A 27,232-nucleotide genomic window follows, 5' to 3' on the forward strand; every position below is an offset into this window, starting at 1 on the left:
ACAGTATCTCTAAATATTTTATTATATGTAGTAATAGTATGTATAGTAGTACGTCTACAGCTTGTATAACAATGTAAATTTGCTGTGCCCTCAAAATAACTCAACACACAGCCATTAATATCTAAACTGCTGGCAACACAATTATAGCTAACTTATATATTAGAACCATAACTCTCAAGTCTTAAACAGGTCAGTGATTTACTGAGCAAGTGTAGAAAATGACAGTGAGTTACAGGTCAGTGCTCTGTATACAAAGGATTAGTTGGTGGTCATGGTGCAGGTGTGTAAAGTACAGCAGTAGCCTCACACTGAACTTGCATCAGTGTGAAAGTCTAATGAACTGTAGGAGTTTAAACTAAAAGTGTCACTGGGAGGTTGCTTTCGGCTTGCTCAGATATCTGAGATATAGACTTTTCTCCAGATATTAATAGACACCACATCTGCCAGCTGCTACGCCTGAATTTTTTTCTCCTCTTCCACTCCCACCCTCTCTGTCCCTCTCCTTTCTCTCTCTCAGGGGCGCCATGTGAAGACAGGGCAGCTGGCTGCTATAAAGGTGATGGACGTCACAGAGGAAGAGGAGGAGGAGATAAAAGCCGAGATCAACATGCTGAAGAAGTACAGCCACCACCGCAACATAGCCACATACTACGGAGCCTTTGTCAAGAAGAGCCCACCTGGCCATGACGACCAGCTCTGGGTCTGTGTGCCTCAGCTTTTTTTGAATAATACATGATACATGACATCCAATCAAAACAGACAACTGTTTAAATATATTTATAACACACCAAGCTGTTTTTACAATGTTACAATGAGAAATTATTGTGTCTGGTACACAAAACCACACAGTGCCCTAAAAGCAGAATTCAATGTAAGAAAAATGTAGGCTATGAGAAATTCACCATGTCACATGGCAGGTGTTTCACATTAGAGGGGTTGTTTCAATGTTTGGGCCATAGTTGTGAATGCAGGTTAGAGCAGGGTACCCTGGTCCTGCTTTGATTAGCTAAATCTGGTGTGGTTGCTTAGGGCTGGAGTTCTGCAGATCTGTTTTAATACTGTGTCTCATGCATAATAACATCAATTTGGTACAAGACCCCTGGCACTTTATGACTAATTTAGCTTTAGGTATAAACTCTGAGTCTGATTGACAGTGCATAATTAGACTCAGAACAAAATAGCCCAAATATAGTCAGTGACAATCAGAACGAAAGTTCATTTCATTTATCAGTGTGAATCATACGGCAGTTAGTTTTAGGTCTGGTTTCTGCACATAATAATGTTGTTCATGTGGAAAATTAAGTTATGCATTTATGTGTTTGTAGCTGGTAATGGAGTTCTGTGGTGCTGGCTCTGTAACTGACCTAGTGAAAAATACTAAAGGAAACTCACTGAAGGAAGACTGGATTGCATATATCTGCAGAGAGATCCTGCGGGTGAGACACCACACGCATAAACAAAGAACTGTTTTGATGGTTATAGAGAGGCTGCACAATTTGCAAAACACCATTTTTATTAGTATTGAGTTAGTTGCTCCCACTGTTTGTCTGACTGCTTGTGGATGTCTGTCTGTCTTTATCTCTCTCAGGGTCTGTCCCATCTTCACGCTCATAAGGTCATCCACAGAGACATCAAAGGCCAAAATGTCCTTCTGACTGAGAACGCTGAGGTCAAACTCGGTAAGGGTGGTGTGTGTGTGTGCATGCACGTGTTTCTGTCGTCTTAATTTGTAACGGGTCAGCAGAGTCCCTATTTGTGTGTGCCGTGTTTCTCAGCCAGTAGTGTCGGTTTGATTGGTGTGACCTCATTATTATCATGTGCTCTGATTTAACATTTAATCCAACAATTGGAGCAAAGTACAATGGGCTCCTGGAGGCATTCCCTGCTCTGATGTAGACATGCTGGCACACATCAGCTCTGATACACTGAGCAGAATGCGTGTTTATATAATCATGTATAATTAAACCAGTACACACACCTGCTTTTCTAGCCATTAGAAATTTTGCTTGCTATTTTTTTTGGAAATGTGTTTCTGCTACAGTTGTTTTCAAAAGTTAACCCCATCTCTCATATCTCTCTTTGTTTGTGTCTCTTTGTCTCTTGCGCATTCTCTTTCCCTTTCTCACTCTAGTTGATTTTGGAGTGAGTGCTCAGTTGGACCGTACTGTGGGCAGGAGGAACACCTTTATTGGAACTCCATACTGGATGGCTCCTGAGGTCATCGCCTGTGATGAAAACCCAGACTCCACTTACGATTACAGGGTAACGTGTTTGTGTGTTTATATTTATGTTTATATTATATTTCATATGTGCATAGTGTGACATCAAGGTCAATTTTTTTTCACAATGTATTATTAATGCATTTTAGTTATAATCTAATTTGGACTGGGCCTAAACAGATATTAGATCAAATCAGGACATTCCTCATTTTTATATTGCCGTATTAGTTTAGTATTTCTGTATGTATTTGTTGTGTAATTGTGAGTCCATGGTATTCGCTTTGGTTTTAATGAGCTGTCGTGTGTTTTCTCTCCTTCCACAGAGTGACATCTGGTCCCTGGGAATCACAGCTATAGAGATGGCAGAAGGAGCACCCCGTAAGATATACACACACAGACATTCATGCATGCTATGGTGTTGCGTAAATTGGGACCGTAGGCCATTAATTAATGAAATTCCCTATGCCCACCATTCGGTCTTAGTGCAGCCTTAGTAAATGAAGCTACACGACTGGGAGCTAAATGGTAGTCCCAGTATTATTTTATAGCATTACCTTCTGCTTATGGCTTTGCAAGGAGTTGAGCTCAGATATAATGACTTACTTAAGTAAAGATTAACCTTGGAGTATTGCTTTCCTGTCCTTAGTGCAGTGCTCCACTCTGTACTTTCCCTCTGAAGCACACCTTTAATCAGAATAAAGTCAATTATGTGGTGAGTCAGGTGTGTTAGAGAAGGGTTTAAAATATTTGACCAGTATCTCTTAAGAAGCTTTGATCATGCAGTCTTCAATTACTAATATTGCATTCAGTAACCAATGTTTTTTTTTTTTTTTTTTATACATTTCCAAGTGTAGCATTAATTATGTATTGCAATTATGTTGCAGTGTAATCGTAGTATTAGTCTTTGGTCCATATTGTTGAGTCCTTGTAGCTGGCCAACTTTCAGGGTATGAGCTGCATGTAGAGTAACTGGAGGGTGTTGAAATAGAGCCGTGTTTTGGAACTGAGGTAGGAGAGTGTGCGGACGTGGGTGTGCTGGTCAGTGTGCCACCGTCGGCGCTTATGCAACTCCAACATTAGTCACTTTCTCTCCCTGTCTCACTCTTTCATGCTCACCGTGGTCTGAGCAGCTTTTTGCGTGGACCATGCTCAGAATTCCACTAAAAGTGCTGGTCCAGGAACATTTTGTTTACTGATCCTGTCAAACTGGACTTTTATGATAGCCAAACTTCATCTACTATGCTCAGGCACTTTTACACAGACATCTGAGCCATAAAATGCATGTACATACAGCCGTACATACAGTTTTTTATACTTATATATGTGAGATGTACTGTGAAGCTCCACTGCAGTTGATTTGCTAATGCTCAGTACTGGAGGAGATATTTGATATAGTTTGTCTAGTTTCCTACTGGAGTTATTATTTAATAATTGGTTTTGAAAACTACACACAATTATTTAGAATATTCTGTTCACTCCTAAATTAGTTTTCAAAGTTTCTGTTGAATAATACGTTTTCAAAAGTGTCAGTAATGTTGTACCTTTCCTCATGGATCATTTACTGAGAAAGTATCATAGGGAATATATGGCTAATGTCGCTAAAAATAGTTGCAAAGTACTTATGTTAATTATTATAGCAAGCTTTTTATACAGTGTCAGAAGCCAAATAAAGTGTTTGAGAATATTTAACATCTTGACTCTCTTCATTATGCAGTTGTACTGTTGCAAATTAGTGATTATCTTCCATTATTTGTTAGCTGTATAAGCCTAGTACATCAGGTGCATAACTAAAATTATTCTTTAAATATGAGCATGTTTTCATTATAGTATAGATTAAATATAATATTATATTAAGTATTAAAATTAACATATCTCTCTTTCTCATTCTCCTAGCTCTGTGTGACATGCACCCTATGAGAGCACTGTTCCTCATTCCCCGGAACCCTCCTCCAAAGCTCAAGTCCAAGAAATGGTGAGGACTGTCTATTCTCACCTTTTATTTTAAGAGCTGCCTGTTTTAGCTGCTGATGCTTCCTTCTCTAATATATAATATGAAATGTATTCTTATATTCTCCCTTTCCCTGTTTCTCATCTGTTTTCATCTTCTCTTTTCTGCCTTTGTCTTCACTTTTCAATCTTTCTCAATCTTTCTCCTCTTCTCTTTATGCACACATCAGCCCCGTACTGTTAGCCACCTCTGTTATTTTGGTGTTAGCTTACATAAGACAAGCTCCCTGCCAATGCTTTCTCTGAGCTCTCTCTGTATGTCCTCCTTTTTCTTGTTCTGTCCTTTCCTGGACACATATGTCGCACTTTATTTCGTTCTGAACAAAGTGGAAGGCTGATGCAGCTTGACTTTATGTAGTCTGGTGTCCTGCGATTCATATATGACAGCATTCAGCACAGGCAAAACATTTTCAATACTAAGTTTGTAGAAATAAACATAAATATTTAATTGACCTTTTCAGATTATTCTAAGAAATAGAGGAAGCAAAACTATATTTAATATTTTTACCCCCAGTACCACTGAATCCTTAAAGCTGGATCGTGTTGGTTGATGGCTTGTTGATACATGTTACTTTTTTTGTTACTGTTCCTTTCAGGTCCAAAAAGTTTATAGACTTCATTGAGGGCTGTCTGGTAAAAACCTATCCCAGTCGTCCCTCCACAGAGCAGTTGCTGAAGCACTCGTTCATCCGGGATCAGCCCACAGAGCGGCAGGTCCGCATCCAGCTCAAAGACCATATTGACCGCACACGCAAGAAACGAGGAGAGAAGGGTAAGTGGTCTGTTGTATTTGGCCAAGTAATATTTCCGATGTAAAATTGCAGAATGTAAGAAAAAGATTAGAAAGCCTGTATTTAATAGGCTTAGGCTTAAATGAATATATTGGTAAAAAACAAATACGGCTTACAGAATTCTCCAAAACTTTTGTTGGAGTTTTACCAAACTCTTTTAATTAACTTTAAAGATTAAGTGCAAGATTCTCTGCTTGTTTTGGTTTAATGGGAGTTTGTTGGGCTCCAGAGTTCATGAAGAGGTTCTCCCTTTCTACAGCCAATCAGATACTATTCAGAATGTGCTTTATCTAATGTGGCTCATATCAGATGTGCAGTAGTGTAATTAGAGCCTCCAGCAGGTCCTCTCACTGAACGAACTGCTGTCTAAAGATACCCACGCACCATACGGAGATATTTGTTTGGGATGTATATTTCCCTCTCCATCTTGCAACTCTGTCATAAATTGCAACATGCTTAAAGTAGAGCACTAGGTACATTTTTAATTTGCCTCTGTTTTATACTTAAAATCATGGTGTTTGGCCTACAGGGGCTTGGCCTGTTAGATCACAAGCCCGTTATCATGGTGAATGGAAAACTAAGGGTTTAAATAAATTCTAAAAATAAAAACTTCAGCTCTAGGTTTGTAGTAGTTCCTGAATGATTTGTCATTTCAGAAGTTAAAATATTCACTGTACAAAGCGTTAAAATATTCCTACTGTTTATGTGAACTGAGTGATTTCTTTATACAACAATGATCTGTACTAACTCACTTTTTGTTTCGTTTCGTTTTTTTCTCTCTTTCTCTCCTTCAGAAGAGACAGAGTATGAGTATAGTGGTAGTGATGAAGAAGATGAGAATAGAGGGGATGAGCGAGAGTCCAGGTGCTACTATACCTGTGCAGTACATAAACAAAACACACATACACAAATAAACACAGGATGGCCCAGTGTCTTCTGGTAATTTTGTTGTAATTCTCTCTCTCTTTCTCTCGCTTGTATGTAGTTCTATTCTGAACGTACCAGGCGAGTCCACTCTGAGGAGGGATTTTCTCCGGCTGCAGCAGGAGAATAAGGAGCGGTCGGAGGCTCTGAAAAGGCAGCAGGCTCAGCTGGCTGCTCAGCGCCGTGACCCAGAGGAGCACAAACGCCAGCTACTGCACGACAGACAGAAACGCATTGAGGAGCAAAAAGAGCAGAGACGCAGACTAGAAGAGGTAATGCACTAGGCTTGTTGGCCATTAGACAGATTGTTCTTCAGCCAGTTAGTATACAGGTAATTTATGTATATATCAGTCACAAAAAAGTTAGGGAAAGTCTTAGGAATTAAGAGAGATTTGAAAATAGCAGGGAAGGAATGATTTATAGTAGTTTTCTTAACACAATGTCACACACATGATAAATGTAAGGGAAAGAAAATGTGTGAGATTCTGCCGTTTTTATAACAACAATTAGCTAGGATAACTCATCAAGCTTAGACATTTAAAAAAAAAAAAAAAGAAAAGAACAGTTTTGAGGCTGTGAAAATGCCAGATCTCTGCACATAACAAGAACAAAATAAGTCTACAAGTTTCTGCATATTTCACATGACCTCACAAGCCTTTGACACACACCCATTGCCCAAAAACATAGACACACACACATGCACAAACACAAACTTTCTCACAAAATCCAGCGAATGTTTTTTTGCCTGCCAAGTGTGGTTAGGCACACAAATCCTTCTGCAAATGATAGGGATGTGGAGGAAGCATGTGAACTTGTAGATTTACCTGAGTCTGGAATGTCAACAGTGAGTCTGTTTCTGTGGAACACATCTTAATCTTCTACAAACAAAACTCCAAAACACCAAAACCACTGTATGTCAGCGTTTGTTTTACACCAGCTCTAATGGAAGTGAAATGTTTTCAGTTTTGTACTTAATTTATCAGTGCAGTGATATTTTGGTCCCTGGTCTATGTATATAAAAAAAAAAGTTTTTTGGAAAATTTCCAGAATACTCCATAATATTGTAACAGAGGCATGTTTACCACAGTGTTAAATTATTCACTACATTTTGGGGAACTAAGGACAGCAGTATTGATTTAACACTGATTTAAATTAATGGTTCAGGGCCTTTTTTATGGTCTATGACCTGTCAAATGATCTATGAAGTCATGCTATTACAGATTACAATAGCTCCTGATTTCTCATTCACATGTTACTGTGGCACAAACCACAAAGAATTACAGAGTTGGTGATGAAACTCATTGTGTAACATCTTAACCAGCTGGGGAAAAAAAACGGGTGTTTTCTGACAGCTTCATGCGTTTTAGAACAGCCAAAGGTTGTTGGTGTCTGGATCACACAGGGGTTCAGAATGTTAAGTTCAACTACACTGAAGTAGAAATGGACTCAGATTAGCAACTAATTAGTTATTGTACTGTAGCATAATGACACTTCATTGGTGATCATTGAAAATTCAATTAAAATTCAATCTATAGTTTGATCAGAGTAGGATGGATCCCCTTTGTGAGTCTTAGTTCCTCCCAAGGTTTCTTCCTCCAGCCTCGAGGGAGTTTTTCCTTGCCACTGTTGCCTTCGGCTTGCTCGCATTGGGCTTAGATTTAAATGTTCTGTTCTGACACTATGTGAAGCTGCTTTGTGACAACGTCAGTTGTAAAAGGCGCTATACAAATAAATTTGATTTGATTTGATTTAAGTGAAGATGTCTAATGTAGGAGAGTTCTGTTTAGAGAAATAATCGAAAGGGAAAGAAAAACACCACTGTCCTGGTGAGTCAGAAACAGGTGTGTCCTACTCAGACTTTTAGGTACTTTCTGCTGGGTTAGTTTGTTCAGTGGCTCTCTGTGTGAACAGAGAAGTCTTGTAGTCTGGAATGGGCCAGTCTTTATTAATAGTACACCCAGAGGTGAAAGGCATGTGAAGAATTTGATGATTGAGAAGGACCTTGAAGTGAGAGTACATATAGAGTGTGTTGTTTAAGCTAGTGATATTTACAATAGACTCAGAGTAGTGTAATGCAGTGCAATTTATTGCATTATCCTTAAAAAAAGGTCACATTTCCCACCCCTAGAATATAACAGTAAAAGTTCAATGTAAAAAAAAAAATGGCTGTGCAAACTCCATTGAGAGTGTCTTTGATTTTATGGACACATTTTAGAGATGCTGTAAACTGCTGAACTGATTTTATTCAAAGCTTTCTGGGCTTTTTAAATCTGGGTTGACTGGAGCTGAATTTACTTGAACTGATTCTGATATTTCCTGTGCGGTGCAAGAATAAAGCAGATGAGAAATGTTTTTTTGCAAAGAGCGATCGAATGAGAGCTCACAGCAGAGGGCTGCCCAGTAATTGACCACAACAAAAGGAGAAGCTGTGAGTCTGTAATTTAATAAGCGTCATTAGCCGTTATATTTATCTCCGCCTTTGTGCAGGAGAGAATGGGTATTGGAGGCTTATACAGAGAAAGATGGAAGGAGGGTGACAGAAGAGTTGGTTCTTTAATGGAGAGTGTATGACAGAGCTCAGAATCTATTTCCAGTTAAATGAAGGTTTTTGGGAACCTTCATTATTTGCTTAATTTGCATTTATACCCTTAAAGTGTAAAACTTTCCATTAAAATATCAGTGTAATATTAGCATCTGCTGCTAAAGAGCAGGTGGACTCATCTACCACCCCCACCTGATTTAAATGAGTGAAGACTTGTGTATATTTAATAGTATCTTCTCTCTAATTAGGAAATAAATGAAGAGGAATGATGTCATATTCTTTAAAATGTCAACATTATTCTCTCTGAATGCAAGAAGTGTTTGAATTGATTAGGCTAATGTTTTCTTACTTGATGTGCTTTCTTTAGATCATTGTTGTCTTTATTATTTGTTGTAGTTATCCTTTAAACCTATAGTAATGCTCACTTGGCATCCATTGTGTAAACACGCATCACAATTTACCAATCGCTGTGTAATCTGTGATGCATGTAAAGCAACACTCGGACATTTTGCTAATGGATGCATGAGGTAAGATGGTCTCTTCACTCTCCAGCTAATGGTTATCATGATGCAATTTGGTGTCAGTCTATTATGCAACTATTCAGAATTAGTTCTGATTTAAATAGCAATAACAATATAGCATTCTCTATTTTGATTCACAAAGATCTTTGGAGACTACAAGGTGTTGGTGCACATTTGAATATGCCAGAAAATTGGTACAGCTTCAAATAGATGGATTAACAAAATATAAGTGGTGTGTACATAATCGTAGACGTATAGTGTTGCAATTGAACATAAACACATTTAGCTGGCCCATATAAATTCTTCCAGCTCTCATGTATTACTTAAATGCATCAAATGTTGGTATCCAGTTGCTGAATAGCTCAGACTGCATGTTTCTGTTGATAATTTGTATACAGGTTTATTGTAATTTATATACTACCTGTTTAAAGCACTGGTTCTATGTCATCTTCTTGTGCCACATATGTTTCACCAGTATATAACCACAGTGATGAGGATGTAACAGGTAGAAACAGCTCTTAGGATTTGATGGATTTAACTGCTCTGAGATATTGATGGATTTATTCAGACTTGGGCACAGCTTGGGAGAGATCTAGTACTGCAGAGAGGTGACTCATCAGTCCCCCCTCACCTGCCCCCATCTCTCTCTCTCTCTCTCTCTCTCTCTCTCTCTCTCTCTCTCTCTCTCTCTCTCCTATAACTTCTCAAAATCACTGGATGATTTTTAGCAACAGGAAGCCACTTATTATTTCAGCCAGATATGTTAGTGACTCATTGCCCCTCTCTCTCTCTCTCTCTCTCTCACACCACTCACACACAGCAACAGAGGAAGGAGAGAGAAATGGTGCGGCAGCAGCAGGAGAAGGCTCCTCACCGACGGCTCGACGACATGAGGCGAGAGGAGGATCGGAGGATGGCTGAGAGAGAGCAGGTCAGCCAATCATAGCTCAGGGAGCAGTGTGACTCAGCCAATCACTGTGCAGCGTGGGTGATCCATACACCCACTACTGCCCTGGCATGCCTATGAAGTGGTTGCTATGGCAGCAGGCTCTCAACGCAGTTGTGTGTATGGTGTGTGTGTGTGAGAGTGAGGAGTCCCACATTGAGTAGAATTCAAAGTAACAAAAACACAAAAGACCAATCGGCATGAATTAGCAAGCCAAGCTTTTCTTTAGAGGAAAAGAGACACCCCTGATAGGTGACACTTTTAACACACACAAACAGATGCCTTACACACTTAAACACATTATTTACACATGCACATGCTCAGAAAAGTGGTGCTGAGCCTTGCACTTACTCTGATCAAACATAACATTATGACCACATCTATAGGATCCTTGTTTCTACACTCTGTCCATTTTGTAGTTCTACAGTTAGAGGCTTTAGTCTATCTCTTGCTCTGCATACTTTGTCAAACTTTGTTTTAACCCTGTTCTTCAATGGTCTGGACCCTCAGAAAACAAGTCATTCTCAGCACCACAGTGACACTGATGTGTTAGTGTATGTGCGCTGATACGAGTGGATCTGCTCAAGTTTTTATCACTGTGTCTACTCATTGTCCACTCAGGTAGACACACCTACCTTATTGGCTCATTGTAGATATAAAGTCAGAGTTGATATTTTTTAGTTGGTGGACTATTGTTAAGTTAAGCACAGAGAGACAATGAGGGTGTTTTTTTTTTTTTTAAACCAGAAATTTTATCAGGAAAAATATGGTTATAATTAAACTAATATAAAAATAATGAAATATTGATCATTCCTGAAAAAGTTTAATTACACTGACTGTAATTGTGACTGACTGTACAACAACTGTTTATGTTGTTGTACATTTAGACTCTGAAAGACAACACCTACATGCACACACATACACATGCTGCCTTGCTTCCAACATACTTTTGCTACTTATAGCTCTTCATGCACCCACTCACATGGGCTCAAACTCACCCCTGCTTCACTTACACACTCAAACTTGACACACCCCCACCCACACAAGTGCATGTGGTCTTAACCCTGATTCTACCACAACACAGATTTACTACCGTTCACATATATAGGCACTCCTTTGAGGAGCTGCTGACTCCTGGTCTATACATGCACACTACTTTAAAAACACCATTAAAGTCTGAGGAGCCCCTATTTCTTTACTTTTCTTCTTCGAGCCTGTTCACATCTGTTTTCCCTCTTTCATCTGTCTTTTTCTGCCTGTTTATTTATGTCTTTCTTTTTCTGCTCTTTCTGTCTATCTGTCTGTAGGAGTTTATAAGGCATAAGTTGGAGGAAGAGCAGAGGCAATTAGAAATCCTCCAGCAGCAGCTTCTTCAGGAGCAGGCCTTGCTCATGGTAACACTTCTCCACTCCAATTTTTCTTTTAATTTTTTTAATATTTTTTTCCCTCCCCGGTCCCTGTTCTTTTCCTCACTGATCTGCTTGCCAGCGCTTGATAAACATAATTTTTTCCACTTTGTAATGGTTGCTAATATATATATGCACTCCTTTTACACATGTATTGACAGGTTTTCTGACTACCTCTGAATGTGGGTGAATTTCTCTGGCCATAAACTTATCACAGTGTCTCGTGGGTCGTTTAACACCTGCCGTTTTATGTGATCAAATAACAGCCTGCAGTATATGGGGTTAATGTGATGTTTCTATTATTTTGTCTCTTTTGTTTGCATTTGTGTAGGAGTATAAGCGAAAGCAGTTGGAGGAGCAAAGGCAGTCAGAGAGATTACAGAGGCAGCTCCAGCAGGAGCATGCTTACCTCGTCTCTCTGCAGCAGCAGCAGCAACAGCAGCAACAGGACAAGAAGCCTCTGTACCACTACAGCAAAAACCTGGAAAACAACAAGCCTGCCTGGGCCAGAGAGGTTCATACACATTTAAAAACCTCTGTAGATGCACATTATATCATAGACCACCCTAAATTTAATAACTAAATAATGAGTTAAAATGGAAAGACGTTTCGGGATTAAAGCTCTCCAGTGCTAGAGCTGGACTCTTTTACTTTAATGTCAGCTAGAATCTTCTGAATGTCTGTGATTTAGATATGTTTTAACAGCAGATAAGTAATCACATATTCAGAAAAATCTAGCTTATTATAACCGCATATATGAACAAACACGGTATGAAAAAAACGGTTAGCTTTTGGATGGTAAACATGCTTAAAAGTGCAGACATCTACATCTGCTATGAATGCATCAAATATGCCTTCAGACTCATTGCCATATACATACGCACAGTTTTCGTTTTCATAAATAAACAACCTCCTCTCTTCAGGGCTTAAACCAGGCTGAGAACCCCAGTAGTGATGAATGCTCATGTGAATTAAGTCTAAACACCATTTTATTTATTAATCAGTGTCGTGATGTTGTGGTACTGATCTTGCAGAAGACTGAATATGAAGCTCTTAAACAAATTTCAGATTTGTCTCAGATGGGAGTTTCTGTTTTTCTCTGAATCAGGACAATTTTCATGATCCAAGAATTTTGTTAAAATAAAGCAGCACATCATTGTTCTGATATAAGTCATAGGATATTCCTGTCAAAACATTCAATATAATCACAATACAATTTATCATAGTACTTTTTCCATATAAATTACAGCCTCTGTATCTCTCTCTCTCTCTCTCTCTCTCTCTCTCTCTCTCTCTCTCTCTCTCTCTCTCTCTCAGGTGGAAGAGCGCAGTAAACTGAACAGGCAGGGATCTCCTAAAATCTGCACTACTGTCTCTGACACCAATATCCAGTCACGCTCTGATTCTGTTAGTCAATCAGGAGGAGTGCAGGCTGCACAGACTCCGCCTATGCAGAGACCTGTTGAACCCCAGGGTGGCCAGGGCAAGGTGTGTTAACATGTGCTTGAATATGAATTTATTTTTTGAACGGCACTAGAGAGCATGTATGTTCATAAGGCTTGGATATTCAAAAGTGTAATTAAATCTTTATATCGACTAAGCAGGACAACTTGATTTTTGTCATAAAGAAGCCTTTAACAAGTAACTGGTACATTAGCTGAAAACTTGATGAATGGATCAGTAAGAATAAAGGTTTTCTAAAGATGGGCACTGCACGTGTAATATGCACAAGGCTAAGAGACGATGCAAAATGAGCAGCTGTAGCGTGTTTATTTAAAGGCTAATGCAGCTTTGCGGCAGGAGTGAGTGTAGGTGGCCATCTCTTGACATATTTTCTGCATTGACTTCTGCTTTCTGTTTCCCTTCAGTGACTGTATCCTTATCTCTTTCCTCTCTGTTTTTTCCATTTTTCACCTGGACCTCCCTTGTTCCTGTCCCTCACACTCAATGGGGACATCCTCCTTCCTTCCTGCTGTGGGATTTACTCTCCTTTCCTGACCTCCTTTTCCAAATAAACCATGACTGCATTTACAAAATGAAACAAAAACAAACAATGCTCATGCGCTTTCCACTTTAACCCCGGATTGCTCTTGCCTGCTTTCTCGAATGTGTGCTACACTTATTTTTTTTATTTTTTATTTTTTTTCGCCTTCCTTCCCTGCTTCCTCTCTCTTTGGCTGTCTGGCTCCTTTGTGGACACTCGTAGTTTCAGATGGCCCACCTTGTGCCCCTGAAGCCGTACGCTGCTCCAGTGCCGCGTTCTCAGTCCCTCTGTGATCAGCCCACTAAGACCATGTCCGCCTTCCCCACCCAGGACCCCTCCCCCACCCCCACGCCCCGCCCACTACACTCTCGAGAGCTTGTCCGGCAGAATTCTGACCCCACCTCAGAGAGCCCCGCCCCACAGCAGCGTCCAATCAGAGATGACCATGGTCCCTGGATCCGCCTCCCTGAGATTGAGCAGCCTCCAAAAGTGAGAATATGTCTATAATGCCCTACTATATACACTGTATTTATAATAGAGCTAAATATATTTTGTATTTATAAATCTGGCAGAGATACTAAAAATACCTTCTGTAAATAATGCCTGCTGCATTTGTAATGCAGCGTAGTGCATGTTATTTTAATTACATATTGTGGTTGTAATGACGGCTCAGAAATACCTGCTTCTCTGAACTTTATGCCTTTTCTTTTTTCCTCAAGATTCCTCAGAGAACAGCCTCTATAGCTACTGCTCTTAATACTAACCTGTCTTCTGGCATCAGGCACCCAGTACGAGCCAGGTAACACACTCACATGCATTTTACATACATAGAGAAAAACAAAAAATTCACAAAGAGACACAGCTGGTTAAACTCATGGTTATAATTTTATATTGAGTGTCTGTTTTGACGTTTGGCTATATTTACCTTGCGTATCAGTAATCCAGATCTGAGCCGCAATGACCGCTGGGAAAGAGGAGACAGCTTGAGTCTAATGTCCAACTTGCCTCAGACTGGCTCCCTGGAGAGACACCGCATCCTGAGTGAGTTTGTGTGTGTGCGCGAGTGTAACGAGATCACGATTATAACAATCAGGTTTTAGTGTTAGGTGCTGTCTTATATAATTTAATGTTTATACTATATAAAGTGTATTTTGCGGCGTGGTGTTTGGTAAATGTTATATGTACATGTCTTGTGTTCAGGTTCATCTAAAATGGACTCCTCTCCGATCCTCACACGCGACGGCCGGCACAAACCAGGAGAGTCCCGCACCTCCTCCAGACCGAGCAGACCAGCGGTAAAGCATACACACGTACAGGCTTTTTTTAAAATTCTTACTACATTATCTTTACTATCAATACTTACTAAGCGACTAACAGTTTCCCCCTTTTCACTAACCCATAATCCTCTCCTCTTTCACTCCTATTTTATTCCTTCGATTCCTTTTTTCCGCAATCCTCAGAGCTATAAGAGAGCAATAGGAGAGGTCAGTACCTGCATGTGTGTGTTTGTGTGTGGGTGTCTGTCTCTCGGTGCATATGATTGTACAGATTAATTTTACTGATGTTCTGCAATGAGTGAAGTAAACTAAAAAAAAATGCAGATATTTTTACAAGCTGAGTAATTAAGGATGGAGATGGATGGGAATTTTTGTTTTCCTCAATGTTAAAGAGAATAACTGATGTTCTGTTACAATATAGCCTGGAATGATTTACATTTAAGAAGAGTGACATTTGTCCTGTATCAAATGACACTTCCATTATCCTGATGAATATATGGTGTATGAATATATGGAGCTGGCCCTATCAGCTATATTTGACAATCCATTATGCATGATTATGTGCACTGCATGTCTTTTTACAAGTATTTGTCTGTGATGCACTCAGATGTTCATAGGTTTCTTTCTCTTTTTCTCTGTGTGTTTGTGTATTGCAGGACCATGGGCTGTACTCGAAAGAGCGCACAGAAGAGCAACCTCGTCCTCCGGTCAAGGCCAATGACTACTCATCATCTTCAGAGAGCAGCGAGAGCAGTGAGGAGAGCGAGAGTGGAGAAGGGCAGGAAGAGGAGAGCCCCACTGACCGGTAGTAGCAAAGGGGAACAACACAATCACATTCAACTTTCTTTAAGTTCATTTAATACAGTATAAATAACAGTATAAAATCCATGGAAAGGCTTCAAACAGGAAACATGATATCACCATCAAACATAAACCTATTGGGTGTCGATATTAATATATTAAAACCAAATTTTAAATTGAATGCACTGGACTGGTGATAGTGTCGTGTAATGAATGTAGCGATTATATACTGATATTGAATTATTGTCCAGCCCTAATTGTAGTTAATGATATTTAGTTGGTATGGAACATGTTTTCCTTTTTAAACTGAAGCCTGTAAATCACCACAATGCACCCAGACCTGCCAGCTTATACAGGCTTTCAAAATTCTTTTTAAAATAGACTTGTTCAGTCCTGAACCTGGCTCTCACTATGGTTTGAAAAAGTGGGAGGAGTGGAAGGGAAAGGGGAAGGAAATGTGCACGAGTTTGTGTCTGATTTTGTCACCTACGTAGAAAAGGTCATGGCTATTTGTATAAATATCTTTCTCTTCTATGTGTTCTTTTATTTGTATTTAATTCACTCTGTGCATTTACTTTTAGTCCACGTGATGCAGATTCTGACTCTGTGAACACAATGGTGGTTCATGAGGAAGAGGATGGTGAAGGAGGGGATGAAGAGCAGCGGGCTGGCAGTTATGGGGACCAGACGATGCTTGTGCAGAGGGTGAGGTTCTTAGTAAATAAATACGTACTGTAAAAATTAAATGTAGTAGCTGAAACTAAGTGTGAAGGGTCACATTGGACAGCATGGGACTTCACTACTGCACAAAAAGGTGACTAGTTTAAATGGATATTCATTTGTATTTAGACGCCAGAAAAGCGTAATCATAACGGATACACCAACCTGCCTGACGTGGTTCAGCCGTCACACTCCCCCACTGACTCCGCCTCACACTCATCTCCAGGAAAAGACTCTACCTACGATGTGAGTCACCTTTCTTTTTTTGTAGTTTAGGACCGAGCTGGGATATACCGGGAGGGGGGGAGCCTTACAATAAATGTAAAAATAATTCATATAAACTTGAATAAACATGCATTTATTATTAATAAATTATTATTATTTATTTAATGCCCTGGTATTCATACATTCAACAAATATTTGTAATGTGAATAAGTAAAGAGTAAATAAGTGACATGTCCATGTTGTCAGATATTTGCTCTGAGCCCTTTAGCCTGCCTGGGTGTTATACATTTTTCTGCACCTGGAACTGTCCTGGCTCTAATTTAGGTCATATTTTAACTCGCATTAGTCTGTTACGTATATAACAAGGTAAAAGGACTTGATTTGTTGTAACAATGTTTACTGTGAGTCACTCAGATCCTGTGAATTTATTGATTTCAGTATCAATCCAGGGGATTAGTCAAGGCCTCTGGGAAATCTTCCTTCACTACTTTTGTTGATCTTGGAATGTACCAACCATCTGGAGGGACAGGGGAGACCATCTCAGTGGGAGGTTTGTTATTATTCTTATTGTTAATGATAGTAATAATATTAGTAATGATAATAGCAGTACTAGTAATAATTAATATGATTAAAAATTGTGCATATGAGCGTTATAGGCAAATGTTTCTGTGAGAAATACCTGTATGTTCTTCATTCTTATTTTACCAGCTGTTCAAATTTGTGTTTCTTCCTGCAGGCCTGGGATCTAGATTTGATCAGCTAAAGTTGGAGGTGAGAAAGGGCTCCATGGTTAATGTCAATCCCACAAACACTCGCCCCGTCAGTGATACCCCGGAGATCCGTAAATACAAGAAGAGGTTCAACTCTGAGATCCTGTGTGCTGCACTTTGGGGTATGGGTTTTATGTGCCTGTTGTAATATGTGTGTATTTTTGCATATAAATTGGCTAATGGGACCATAGAGTGGATTACAGTGATTTGAAATATCTGTGTTGCAGGTGTAAACTTGCTGGTCGGAACAGAGAATGGTCTTAAGTTGTTGGACCGCAGCGGGCAGGGTAAAGTTTATCCGCTAATTAATTCTCGACGGTTCCAGCAGATGGACGTGCTGGAGGGACTTAACCTGCTCATCACTATATCAGGTTAGTTTTGGGGCCTGGTGTGTGTTATGGACTGTCCATGTACTTAGTACATTACCACTTATTTCGATAGTTTTGAAATCTTTTTTTAATCTTGAATTTATATATATATAACCTGAATTTCAAACTGATGACTGAATCTACTGGCTCTCCTGTTGCCAGGTTGAAGGCTGCTGGACAAAATAGCCAATCACTGATCCTGTGAGAAAACTGACATGGTATAATGTGACTAGTAGAGACCTCATTCAGCATTTCTTTTTTTTCCCTCCCCAGGGAAGAAGAATAAGGTACGTGTGTATTACTTGGCCTGGCTGAGGAATAAAATTCTCCACAATGATCCAGAAGTGGAGAAAAAGCAGGGCTGGACCACTGTTGGGGAGATGGAGGGCTGTGTGCACTACAAAGTTGGTAAGTCAGCTTTACATAGTCAAGAAGGAATGTTGTACAGAATTTAAGGTAGACTAGTAGGTGCTGGTAACGTGCACATTATGAATACATATGAATGATTTCTAACTTTAAAAATTATACACTACAAAGTGACTAAAACTCCACACTCAGTAGTTAAGTATACACTACCAGACTGGCAAGAAAATGAATTAAAGACACAGCACAGTATGTGTTAGAATGACATGCAAAGTAGATTAAGGAAAATAAAGTAGAAAGCCCAACCCTAGGTTTGAAAGGTGATTAAATCTCCACTTTTCCTTCCTACTGTGAGACTAATGCTGCATTTCTGTGTGTTCACAGTGAAGTATGAGCGGATTAAATTCCTGGTGATTGCTTTGAAGAATGCAGTGGAGGTTTATGCTTGGGCTCCTAAACCCTACCACAAATTTATGGCCTTCAAGGTGAAAAAAAAATCTTTTTCATCTTTTATTATTATTATTATTATTTTTAATGAGCAAGGCTTTTGGATTATGCTTTTTTTGTACAGTTTTAGTTGGGAAGAAGTTGTCAACAGTTAATTCTTTATCTCTCTCTCTCTCTAGTCATTTAGTGACCTGCCTCATAGACCTCAACTGGTTGATCTAACAGTGGAGGAAGGTCAGAGGTTAAAAGTCATCTACGGGTCAAGTGCTGGGTTCCATGCCATTGATGTTGATTCTGGGAACAACTATGACATCTATATTCCTGTCCATGTGAGTTGCCAAATGAGATTTAATGCTGTTTTATGTCTGACAGACCATATACTCTTCCAAACACTTCACTGTCTGGCCTCAGACTGTATTACTCTATCCCAGAGATTACCATGGCGGCCACTAGTGGCTGAGACGTTCACTGCAGACGCCTAGAGACATTCAAGACTACAGTAGGGCATTTCAAAAAATTAGCAAACAAAAGGCTGTGTGATGAGATTTGATTGGCCTTGTGGTGGATGGTGAACTATCGTTAGTAATTTGCCTGAGGGTTCATGAGCTGGGTCTAAACCTAAACATTGGGAAACATATAACAGCATTTGATGCTATGAGTTATGTTATTATTTTATTATTTCATTGATGTGAGGTGGATAGGAACAGCTCTTTAATTGCTGCGGGGGTTTTGAGGCTCAGTAAATTACACAAAACTATTCGTGCCACAAATATTACTTGTCTATGTAGAAGCAATCAAGGCTAGAGTAAACTCAGGGGAATAAATGAATAAATCTGTGTGTGTCTGTGTGAATAGATCCAGTCTCAGGTCACCCCGCATGCCATTGTCTTCCTGCCCAGCTCTGATGGGATGGAGATGCTGTTGTGTTATGAGGATGAAGGAGTGTATGTCAACACCTATGGCCGCATTATCAAAGATGTGGTGCTGCAGTGGGGAGAGATGCCCACCTCTGTTGGTATGGCTACACACACACTCTCCTTAAAATAAACATGCACACACTCATTTGGTGCTGGTGGTGTGCTCTTGTAAATGATTTGATCATCCCAAACACATGAGAGCTCATGAATTCAGTATTTATAAAATGTATACAATATGTGTAGTCTCTTTCTGAATCAGGACAATTTTCATGATCCAAGAATTTTGTTAAAGTAAGGCAGCACATAATTGTTTTGATATGTCATAGGATATTCCTGTCAAAATATTCAATATAATCACAATAAAATCTATCATAGTATTTTTTCCATATAAATTAAAGCCTCTGTATTCCTCTCTCTCTCTCACTCTTTCTCTTTTTATAGCGCATATCTGTTCTAATCAGATCATGGGATGGGGTGAGAAGGCTATAGAAATCCGCTCTGTGGAGACAGGACACCTAGATGGGGTCTTCATGCATAAGAGAGCTCAAAGACTCAAGTTCCTCTGTGAAAGGAATGACAAGGTCTGTTACAAACCTGCATGTACACACTTTTCCTATCACTTTAAACACTTTAATTTTGCTACAACTAGTCTTTACCCCATTTTCACTCCTTTACAACAGGAATCTGTTGGACAATTTGGTCAAACATTAAAAACTGATATACAGACATGTGTTATTCTGAAGTCATTGGTCCCGTCTTTCCCTCTCTTTCAGGTGTTCTTTGCATCTGTGCGATCTGGAGGGAGCAGCCAGGTTTACTTCATGACCCTGAACAGAAACTGCATCATGAATTGGTGATAGAGCAGCTCTGTCCTCACTGCTCTGCTCAGTTTTGTCTCTCTCCCTCGGATATATATACTAACACACACACACATACATACATACAAATACAGTAAACACTTACAGTGCTCACACGAAATGGTTTTACACACACACACTCCTGAAAACACACTAACATGCATAGTGGAGCATCAATGTGATAGATCTTGTGAAGGAAGACTCTGAGCTTATTGTACAGAGTTTGTGTGTGTGGGGGGGGTGGGTATGTATGGGTGTGTGCACCTTTGCTATACTGGCCATAACAGAGCTTACTTTTACTTCAGAACAAGTACTCTTTTTCTCTTTATTGCTTCAACTAGATTGCCAGATTTAAACTAGTCTGCTTTCTGCTCACTCAGAGCCTTATTTCAACATTCCATCCTTATTACAAGAGAAGAGAGGAATTATGAAGAAGCAGCATCCCCACAGAAGCACTGAGTGAAAATGTATGCTATGTGAGGCTGCATAAAGCAGCAGAAATATTTTGGAGCTCTGTGGTGATGGATGCACCTCTAGTGGTTGGGAGTTTTACTGCAGCATCTGTAATTTTCCATTCTCCAATGTACTGTATAGTGCAGTAGCCTAGTCGTTTGGTCATCAGTTGCATTTAAGGGTTCAAAATATCAGTGATTTTACGGTTTTATTTTGTTTTTTTGTTTGTTTGTTTCAACAGACGATTAGAACAGTTTTAGGCAGATCTCACATAGTTGTCATATTTTGAGCTGGGTTGCCTATTTTGTTAATTTTGCTCTTAGCTGTACAGCCAAGAAATGGAGAAGTTGACAACAAGAAGTCAACTGACCATGCATATGGTCAAAGCGCTCTCAGTAGTCTCTGCTTTAACAAACTGAATTTAGCCTTGCGCTTTTTGGACTGTAGGGCACAGAAGTGTAACCACTATTACACAGCAGTCTCTCTCTGACTTAGCTTTTGAGAATGCCTTTTTTTTCCCTCTTTGTCAGAACAGTATATCTTGAGCAGTTTGATATTCTCTGTATGTATAGGTATTTGGTATTATTCTTACTTTAATAATCTACTGTATCTCTTGCTGTTCTATTGCAATATGTGCTGTATTTGTGCTGTTCTCGTTTTGAAGTTTTCACAGAGGGGGAGATCCCCTTTAACCCAGTCAGATTACGAGGTCAGGGAGATGAATTGAAGTTCATTTTGATTTTCTGTTTTGTTTCTCTTTGTATTTTTGGCAGCATGAATGTATTGTCCAGTTGTGAATGTGTGCCACTGTATATAGCATCCCTGCCTTGTTGAAAATGGAAAATTTTGAAGTGAGTTTCAACACACTATTCCATATTCTTGTGCAATTAGCCCACTATGTCTGCGTTATAATAACTCCATTGTTCAGTCAAAGCTAATCTTACACTTGTTTCTTAAAGGCTCTCACAACTGTGCTGTGTGTTTATGCTGCCAAAATCACTCCCTGGTGTGAAATGTGGGAAGCAGCCTTATGAGAAATGTTGTTTTTAATATTCTGATTAGTCTTTCTAAAGTGCATCAAGGATGATGTGCAAATTGGGCTTGTTTATTTGTTTCTTTAGTGAATATTTGGACCCAGCTTTTTTGAGTAGGAAATTTTATTAGATGGTAACAGGTGTGCGTGGGAGTTTTTGTTTTTAAGTTATTTCGGCTGGTCTCACACGTGTGTGTGTGTGTCTGTGTGTGTGTGTACATGAATACGAGTGTAAGACTCTACATCAAAGTACATAGTGTGGTCCAAAGCAATAGCAGAAAGGTTGACGTGTGTGAGTGGGCTCTACTCCTTTGAGTTGCAGCCTTTGGCCATGTGTGTGTGGTGTTGCCTGCAATACTAGCAAATCCAGAAAAAGCATCAGAATCATTTTTTTCTCCCTCCAGTTGCTCACACAGTCTGCTGTGGATCCAAAAGCTTTGTTTACAGAATTTTTCGATATTTATTGTCCATTGTAATTTCTGCTGCTTGGAGAAGTTGATCAGTTCTTCAGTTATCTGGTTGGATATTATGGCAGGAATGTTAGACCAAGGTACCAATGCGATTATAAATTATGCATCAAAATATTTTCACAATGTTCATTACGCAATACACCAGTGTTATACAAAAAAACAAAAGCTATCACGTTTCAAATGATGAAGATTACAGCATCCAATTAAGCAGCGTGATAAATTGTAATACACTTGTCATGATTTACAATGACACCCAGGTTTAGCTTTATTATTGGAAAAACTGTAATGTAAAGACCCTATTAGCTAGAACTATAAGAAGGTTGCTATTTAAAATGCTCTCAATGTGCCGATAGTTGAATGAAAAATTTATGCGATTGTAACACATCAAAGCACTTTGACCATTTGGAACCTGTTTCTAGTGGCTTTTTGAGGCTGAGGCCTCATCAGCTAAACTATTTTTCTTCTATGAGATATGCACAGTGCAGTAGCATTAGATTATATTAAATCAAATGCTAGTCACATGTTAAAAATTTGTTCAGTATAGACCCTGGCGTCTGTTAAAGATTCTTAAAGTATATATCGCCGCTAGACTGGCATCATTTAAAGCATTTAATTTCTCACATTCTTTTGGACTAAATTCTTGTGAAATCACGCATGCACACACAAACCCCTGTCTGTTTCTATTTTACTTGTTTTCAACAATATGAAGACTTTTGAGTTATTTAGCATGTTGTTAAGAAAAATAATTTTACACTTAAGTAATACTCACTCGATTTTCATACACGTCCTTATTATAAAGTTTTGTCACTTTCTTGTTTATTCACACACTCAAATTCTTATTATTCATATCTCATGTAATTTACACAGGATTTACAGCCATTTTGTTGCTTAGTAAGCCAAACAACCATGTTTACTGTTATAGCAGTGCCTTGAAGTGGGGTTTTGTGTGTGTACATGTGTGTGTATTTTTGCAAATGATGCTGTAACATTTCCATGAACTTTTCTAACCAATCATCCCCGTGTGCAACGGTTCAGGGAAGGAGGAAAATTGCTAGTTTCTGATATGACAAAGTGAACCCAGTGCAATCAAGGAAGTCAAGAAAGTGCTCTTAAACTGATATTAGCTGGAACAAATAGTTTAGTCCTGAAGCCTGTGTAAGGCAGCGTCTATTCGCCACTGGAATTGTGGCCCCATATTTGGTCTCCACATATGCCCCGAAGCTGCACTGTGTCCAAAATGGATCCATGTTCACTACTTGAACATTACTATATAGAGCATTATTGCAGGAACTGGATTTAGATTTTGGACTCTTGCTATTTGGTGCCACCAAATTGCATCATTTAGCACATTGAATCATGGGTGTTCCCTGTCCATGAGTGTTCATCTCTTATATACCCCTGGTGGTGCTTCGGGTTTGCTCAGTTCTCTGCCAAGTGCAAAAACTGGCAGAAAAATAAGAGTGCACTTGGGCCCGGTTTTAGTCACAGTGTGTTTCAGGGCTGAGCCGATTGCTGGAGAACCGCAGCAAGTTCCTACAGACAGTGGTTGGGGTTGCCATGGCAACAAGCCGGTTCCATGCTTTGTGATGTAACAATTGCCCAGTGTTCTGCACAGAACCAGAATCCAAGCGGCTTCTCCAGCACACAGTACCAGTCAAAAGTTTGGACACACACAGGAAGGTTTTTTGCTGTTCCCCAAAGTTTTAAAGCCACAGCTATAACTATCCAGTGTCATATGAAGTAGTGCACCAAAGAAGTATTAAACCAGTCTACAATAGTTTTTATTCTACATTCTTTAAAATGGACATTCTACCCTTCTGCAGATTAACACACTTCTGGGGTCTTAATGGAATCTTTGGAAAATGCCACAAGGATCAAGCCCCACAGCAGTGTTCTCAACTGTCAAAACAGCCCTGTTCCATTTTTGTCCCATTCAACCTCGTCTTTGCACATGCACATAAACAGGAGTCCAGGGCAGTGATTGGAGAGACTAAAATGAAGGGGCGGGACTAAAGTCTCTGCACATCATCAAAAGTGGATTGTTTTTTATATACACATTTAAAGAATTTTTAGCATTTTGCCTTAAAGCTTTGAACACATTCCTTCATAAAACCTGGATTGACGATGTTGACTATCGAAAAATAAATAAATACCAAAACGTTTTTCACAGTGTGAGCACTTTTGACTGGTACTGTATATCCTCAAGCATTTTAATCACAGAAGTAGTGTGTATAATAGAGAAACTATATAGAGAAAGTTTAAGCTACAGAAACAGAATTTATATAGCCGTTTTTGGGTGCCTATTTGCGATGGAATCAAAAATTAATATATCATTTGATGATTATTTTATTACATAGATCTATATCTACATGTATATCGCGATAATTTAATGAATGTAACCTTCCACTGAAACAGATTTTTATGTGTAATACTTTTACTGGCCTAATAATATTCAAAGCACAATGTATATTCCTGCTTTAGCTTTGAAAGCTGTACATTCGGCTATATGTGCTTTATCACTTTACTTAGGGAATAGGGCTGACGTGCCCCTCTCTCGCTCTTCTCTCTCTCTCTCCCTCCCTCTCTGTGTCGTCGCTGGCTGTGAGCTTTATAAAAGAGGCAGCGTGGGTGGGTGTATGTGTGAATAGGAGAGTTATTTTTGAGCCGAGTGTGTGCTGTTCATGATGCCCTGAGAGGGAGAGATGGAGAGAGGAGGAGGATCAGTCTAAGTGAAAGAGGACCAGTATGCATCGAGTTCGTTACAAAAATCAACAGCGCTCTCAGATATCACATACACGTTAACACTTTTTAAGGTTCCAAGCACTAAAGGTTTTTAGTAGGGGCACTATAACATGAATAAACCCTCACTAAAACGGCTCATACACATCCTCTCCAGACATGACGGTCTTATGTTACATGTTGCTCCCGTGTAATGTCACATTGTCATCAGTAGGGGGCGATATTGCACCGTGACTTTCACAAAACAGCTCAAACTTAGAATTTGCCAGGTGGATTTTCCCTTCGCTCACCAAGTGACTTGGGTGTTTCAGCTGATCCTAAATATGTACACACTGAAAAAAAGACTGTAAAAATGAATACACATAGACACAGATAACACCTTTTTAATTTCGGTGCATTGAAAACTCCAGTACCCAAATAAAATTAGGCTTATATTCTACTTTTTCTTTTTTATATTTACACACACACTTTAAATTTTCAGACCTTTTTTAATGCCTTTGAAACAGGCTTTGTCATTACTGTTTATACGCATGTTTGTAGTTGACTCTATGGAAATGTGCCTCATTCAAAGAGAAGTCCAGGCTAAAACACTCCTTATAACTTCAACATAAATGGGCGGGGCTTAACTGCTGTAGGCTGTATAGCTGTATATATGTAAATATGTTGGTTTTCATGATACAACAGTGTGAGGTTTAAAACAAGCTGCATACTTTTCATATACAGACCAGACTGCATGGACCAGAGAGGACACGGTATGCATTACGACATTTAATAGCATATGGGGCTTTTAAATCTAGCTAAACACGTTTTTTATGTGCAACAAATGTGCTGGGGTGCACCCTCTGGAGCTTTTGTGCTTGGAAACCTTTGATTGCCACTTGCAGCTTTATTAATTCTTTCTTTTAATTCCATGTTTCTTTCACAACTGACCACATTCCTCCCAATGAGTCCTCACAGCTACAGCTTTTAGCTCGTGGTAAGCAGCAGTGGCCCATCCTGACCCTGTAGGTTTAAAGGACTAGCTGTGCGCTTAAAAGGCGTGCTGAATGTAATCTAGGCTCACTATCACACTCTTCAGGTGAAACGTTTTCTGACGTTTGAAGGCAATACTGATGTGTTAAATCAGCTTGCTCAAGGTAGGAGGAGCTGGAGTTGAGTAAATCACACCAGAATTGAGATACAGAAGCTGTAGAGCAGTGTGTTCAGTTACACCCTTAAAAATACAGGTTCCTTATTGGTCCTGGAATGGATGTACACTTCTGGTGGGGAAAGCTGTGACTGGTATAGAGCCTCATGCCCAACCCACTGCTAGAGAATTCAAACCAAATAAATAAATTGTTTCTCATGTTTCAATAAAATGGGGATATTAGAGCACTACTGTATGGCTTTTATGCACCTTTGTCAAATATAAGTCAAACATCAAGTAGTAAGCATTTAATAGATCTGGATGACAAACCACAAAGAAAACCATTCACAGAAAGAGAATAATTCTTTCCCTCCTTTGAACATTTTTGGGTGCCTTTATTTTTACAAATGTAAATGTCTCCCAGAAATCTGGACATTTCAGAATTCGCAACATTTTTCCCACTTTGTTTCTTGTTCTGAAACCTAAGTTTAGTCAAATTAAAGCTTATGTGCTAAAAAAAACACCATCAGTTTACAGTTAGCCAAATACAGTTAGCCCTTTTAAAAGTGTCTCCACAAACCTAGTCAACAAAACACTGTGGCTTATGAAGTCCTGTGACCTTTGATCTGAGAGGAAAAAAAACGTGAACCTAGGATCAGGTCTTGACTTTTTCAGCCAAGTGAATGTAATGCCTTGTGCTTGGAGGACTGACCATAGACCAGTGTATTTACCCTTGAGATATGTGCTACACATGGGCCACATCCAGTTTCAGGTAGAGTGTGCTGTGGTTGTGTTTTTTTTTTTTTTTGGGGTGTGATTTCCTCATTTATGGCCTTAAACCACTGTTTTGAGGCATGTTTATCTGCTCTACACGCTATTACTACTTAGTTAACCCGTGGCATTTCTCTAGTGACAGCACTAAACCCCTGGCTGTTTTTTTTTGTAAAATATTTAATACAGAAAATAAGTTCATGGTTTGTTTGATTGGTTTTTGATTCTGGTAACTAGGAGAGATCGGTGGTCAGTAGGAAGACTCAACAAAGTTGAAATCCTCTGTGATGGGTTTATAAATGTTTTAGTTTTTTCTTTCATTCTTACTTTCCCTCCCCTCTCAAAGTTCTTGTTTAAAGTAGATGTATTTTTTAGTGTTTACATTTATGAGAGGGTGGAGCTTGAGATGCTTTTAATGAACTGATGGTTTTCAGTCTTACAGAGTGTGCTGGATGAACTCATTCGCCTGTAATGTCTTAAATACGGGATTGTTTGAAAATTAAAAAATAACTTGATCTAAGTTAAAACTGTGTGGTTTATTCTTCCCTTGTTTTA

General features: G+C 39.3%; 1 protein-coding gene across 6 annotated transcripts in view; it reads left to right on the forward strand.

Moving 5' to 3' along the window:
• Positions 1 to 27,028, forward strand: part of mink1 (misshapen-like kinase 1) — a 39,014-nt gene extending 11,986 nt beyond the window's left edge. Inside the window, exons 3-32 of one of the 6 annotated variants that reach the window (XM_066658759.1) lie at positions 518 to 700; positions 1,326 to 1,436; positions 1,589 to 1,679; positions 2,132 to 2,262; positions 2,543 to 2,597; positions 4,113 to 4,191; positions 4,823 to 4,998; positions 5,812 to 5,881; positions 6,003 to 6,213; positions 9,825 to 9,935; positions 11,258 to 11,344; positions 11,688 to 11,870; positions 12,674 to 12,844; positions 13,563 to 13,829; positions 14,060 to 14,139; positions 14,278 to 14,381; positions 14,541 to 14,650; positions 14,801 to 14,824; positions 15,274 to 15,422; positions 16,000 to 16,123; positions 16,268 to 16,384; positions 16,802 to 16,913; positions 17,100 to 17,255; positions 17,361 to 17,504; positions 17,775 to 17,909; positions 18,249 to 18,349; positions 18,491 to 18,640; positions 19,167 to 19,326; positions 19,670 to 19,809; positions 20,002 to 27,028. In XM_066658759.1, coding sequence (XP_066514856.1) covers positions 518 to 700; positions 1,326 to 1,436; positions 1,589 to 1,679; positions 2,132 to 2,262; positions 2,543 to 2,597; positions 4,113 to 4,191; positions 4,823 to 4,998; positions 5,812 to 5,881; positions 6,003 to 6,213; positions 9,825 to 9,935; positions 11,258 to 11,344; positions 11,688 to 11,870; positions 12,674 to 12,844; positions 13,563 to 13,829; positions 14,060 to 14,139; positions 14,278 to 14,381; positions 14,541 to 14,650; positions 14,801 to 14,824; positions 15,274 to 15,422; positions 16,000 to 16,123; positions 16,268 to 16,384; positions 16,802 to 16,913; positions 17,100 to 17,255; positions 17,361 to 17,504; positions 17,775 to 17,909; positions 18,249 to 18,349; positions 18,491 to 18,640; positions 19,167 to 19,326; positions 19,670 to 19,809; positions 20,002 to 20,085 — 3,816 coding nt within the window. In that variant the 3' untranslated portion in view covers positions 20,086 to 27,028. The remainder of the gene's footprint in view (positions 1 to 517; positions 701 to 1,325; positions 1,437 to 1,588; positions 1,680 to 2,131; positions 2,263 to 2,542; positions 2,598 to 4,112; positions 4,192 to 4,822; positions 4,999 to 5,811; positions 5,882 to 6,002; positions 6,214 to 9,824; positions 9,936 to 11,257; positions 11,345 to 11,687; positions 11,871 to 12,673; positions 12,845 to 13,562; positions 13,830 to 14,059; positions 14,140 to 14,277; positions 14,382 to 14,540; positions 14,651 to 14,800; positions 14,825 to 15,273; positions 15,423 to 15,999; positions 16,124 to 16,267; positions 16,385 to 16,801; positions 16,914 to 17,099; positions 17,256 to 17,360; positions 17,505 to 17,774; positions 17,910 to 18,248; positions 18,350 to 18,490; positions 18,641 to 19,166; positions 19,327 to 19,669; positions 19,810 to 20,001) is intronic. The other 5 variants (XM_066658760.1, XM_066658763.1, XM_066658761.1 and 2 more) reach the window with 5 other exon arrangements.
• The last annotated feature ends 204 nt before the right edge of the window (positions 27,029 to 27,232 follow it).

Source organism: Hoplias malabaricus, chromosome 2 (assembly GCF_029633855.1).
Source record: "Hoplias malabaricus isolate fHopMal1 chromosome 2, fHopMal1.hap1, whole genome shotgun sequence".
NCBI classification, from domain to species: Eukaryota; Metazoa; Chordata; class Actinopteri; order Characiformes; family Erythrinidae; genus Hoplias; species Hoplias malabaricus.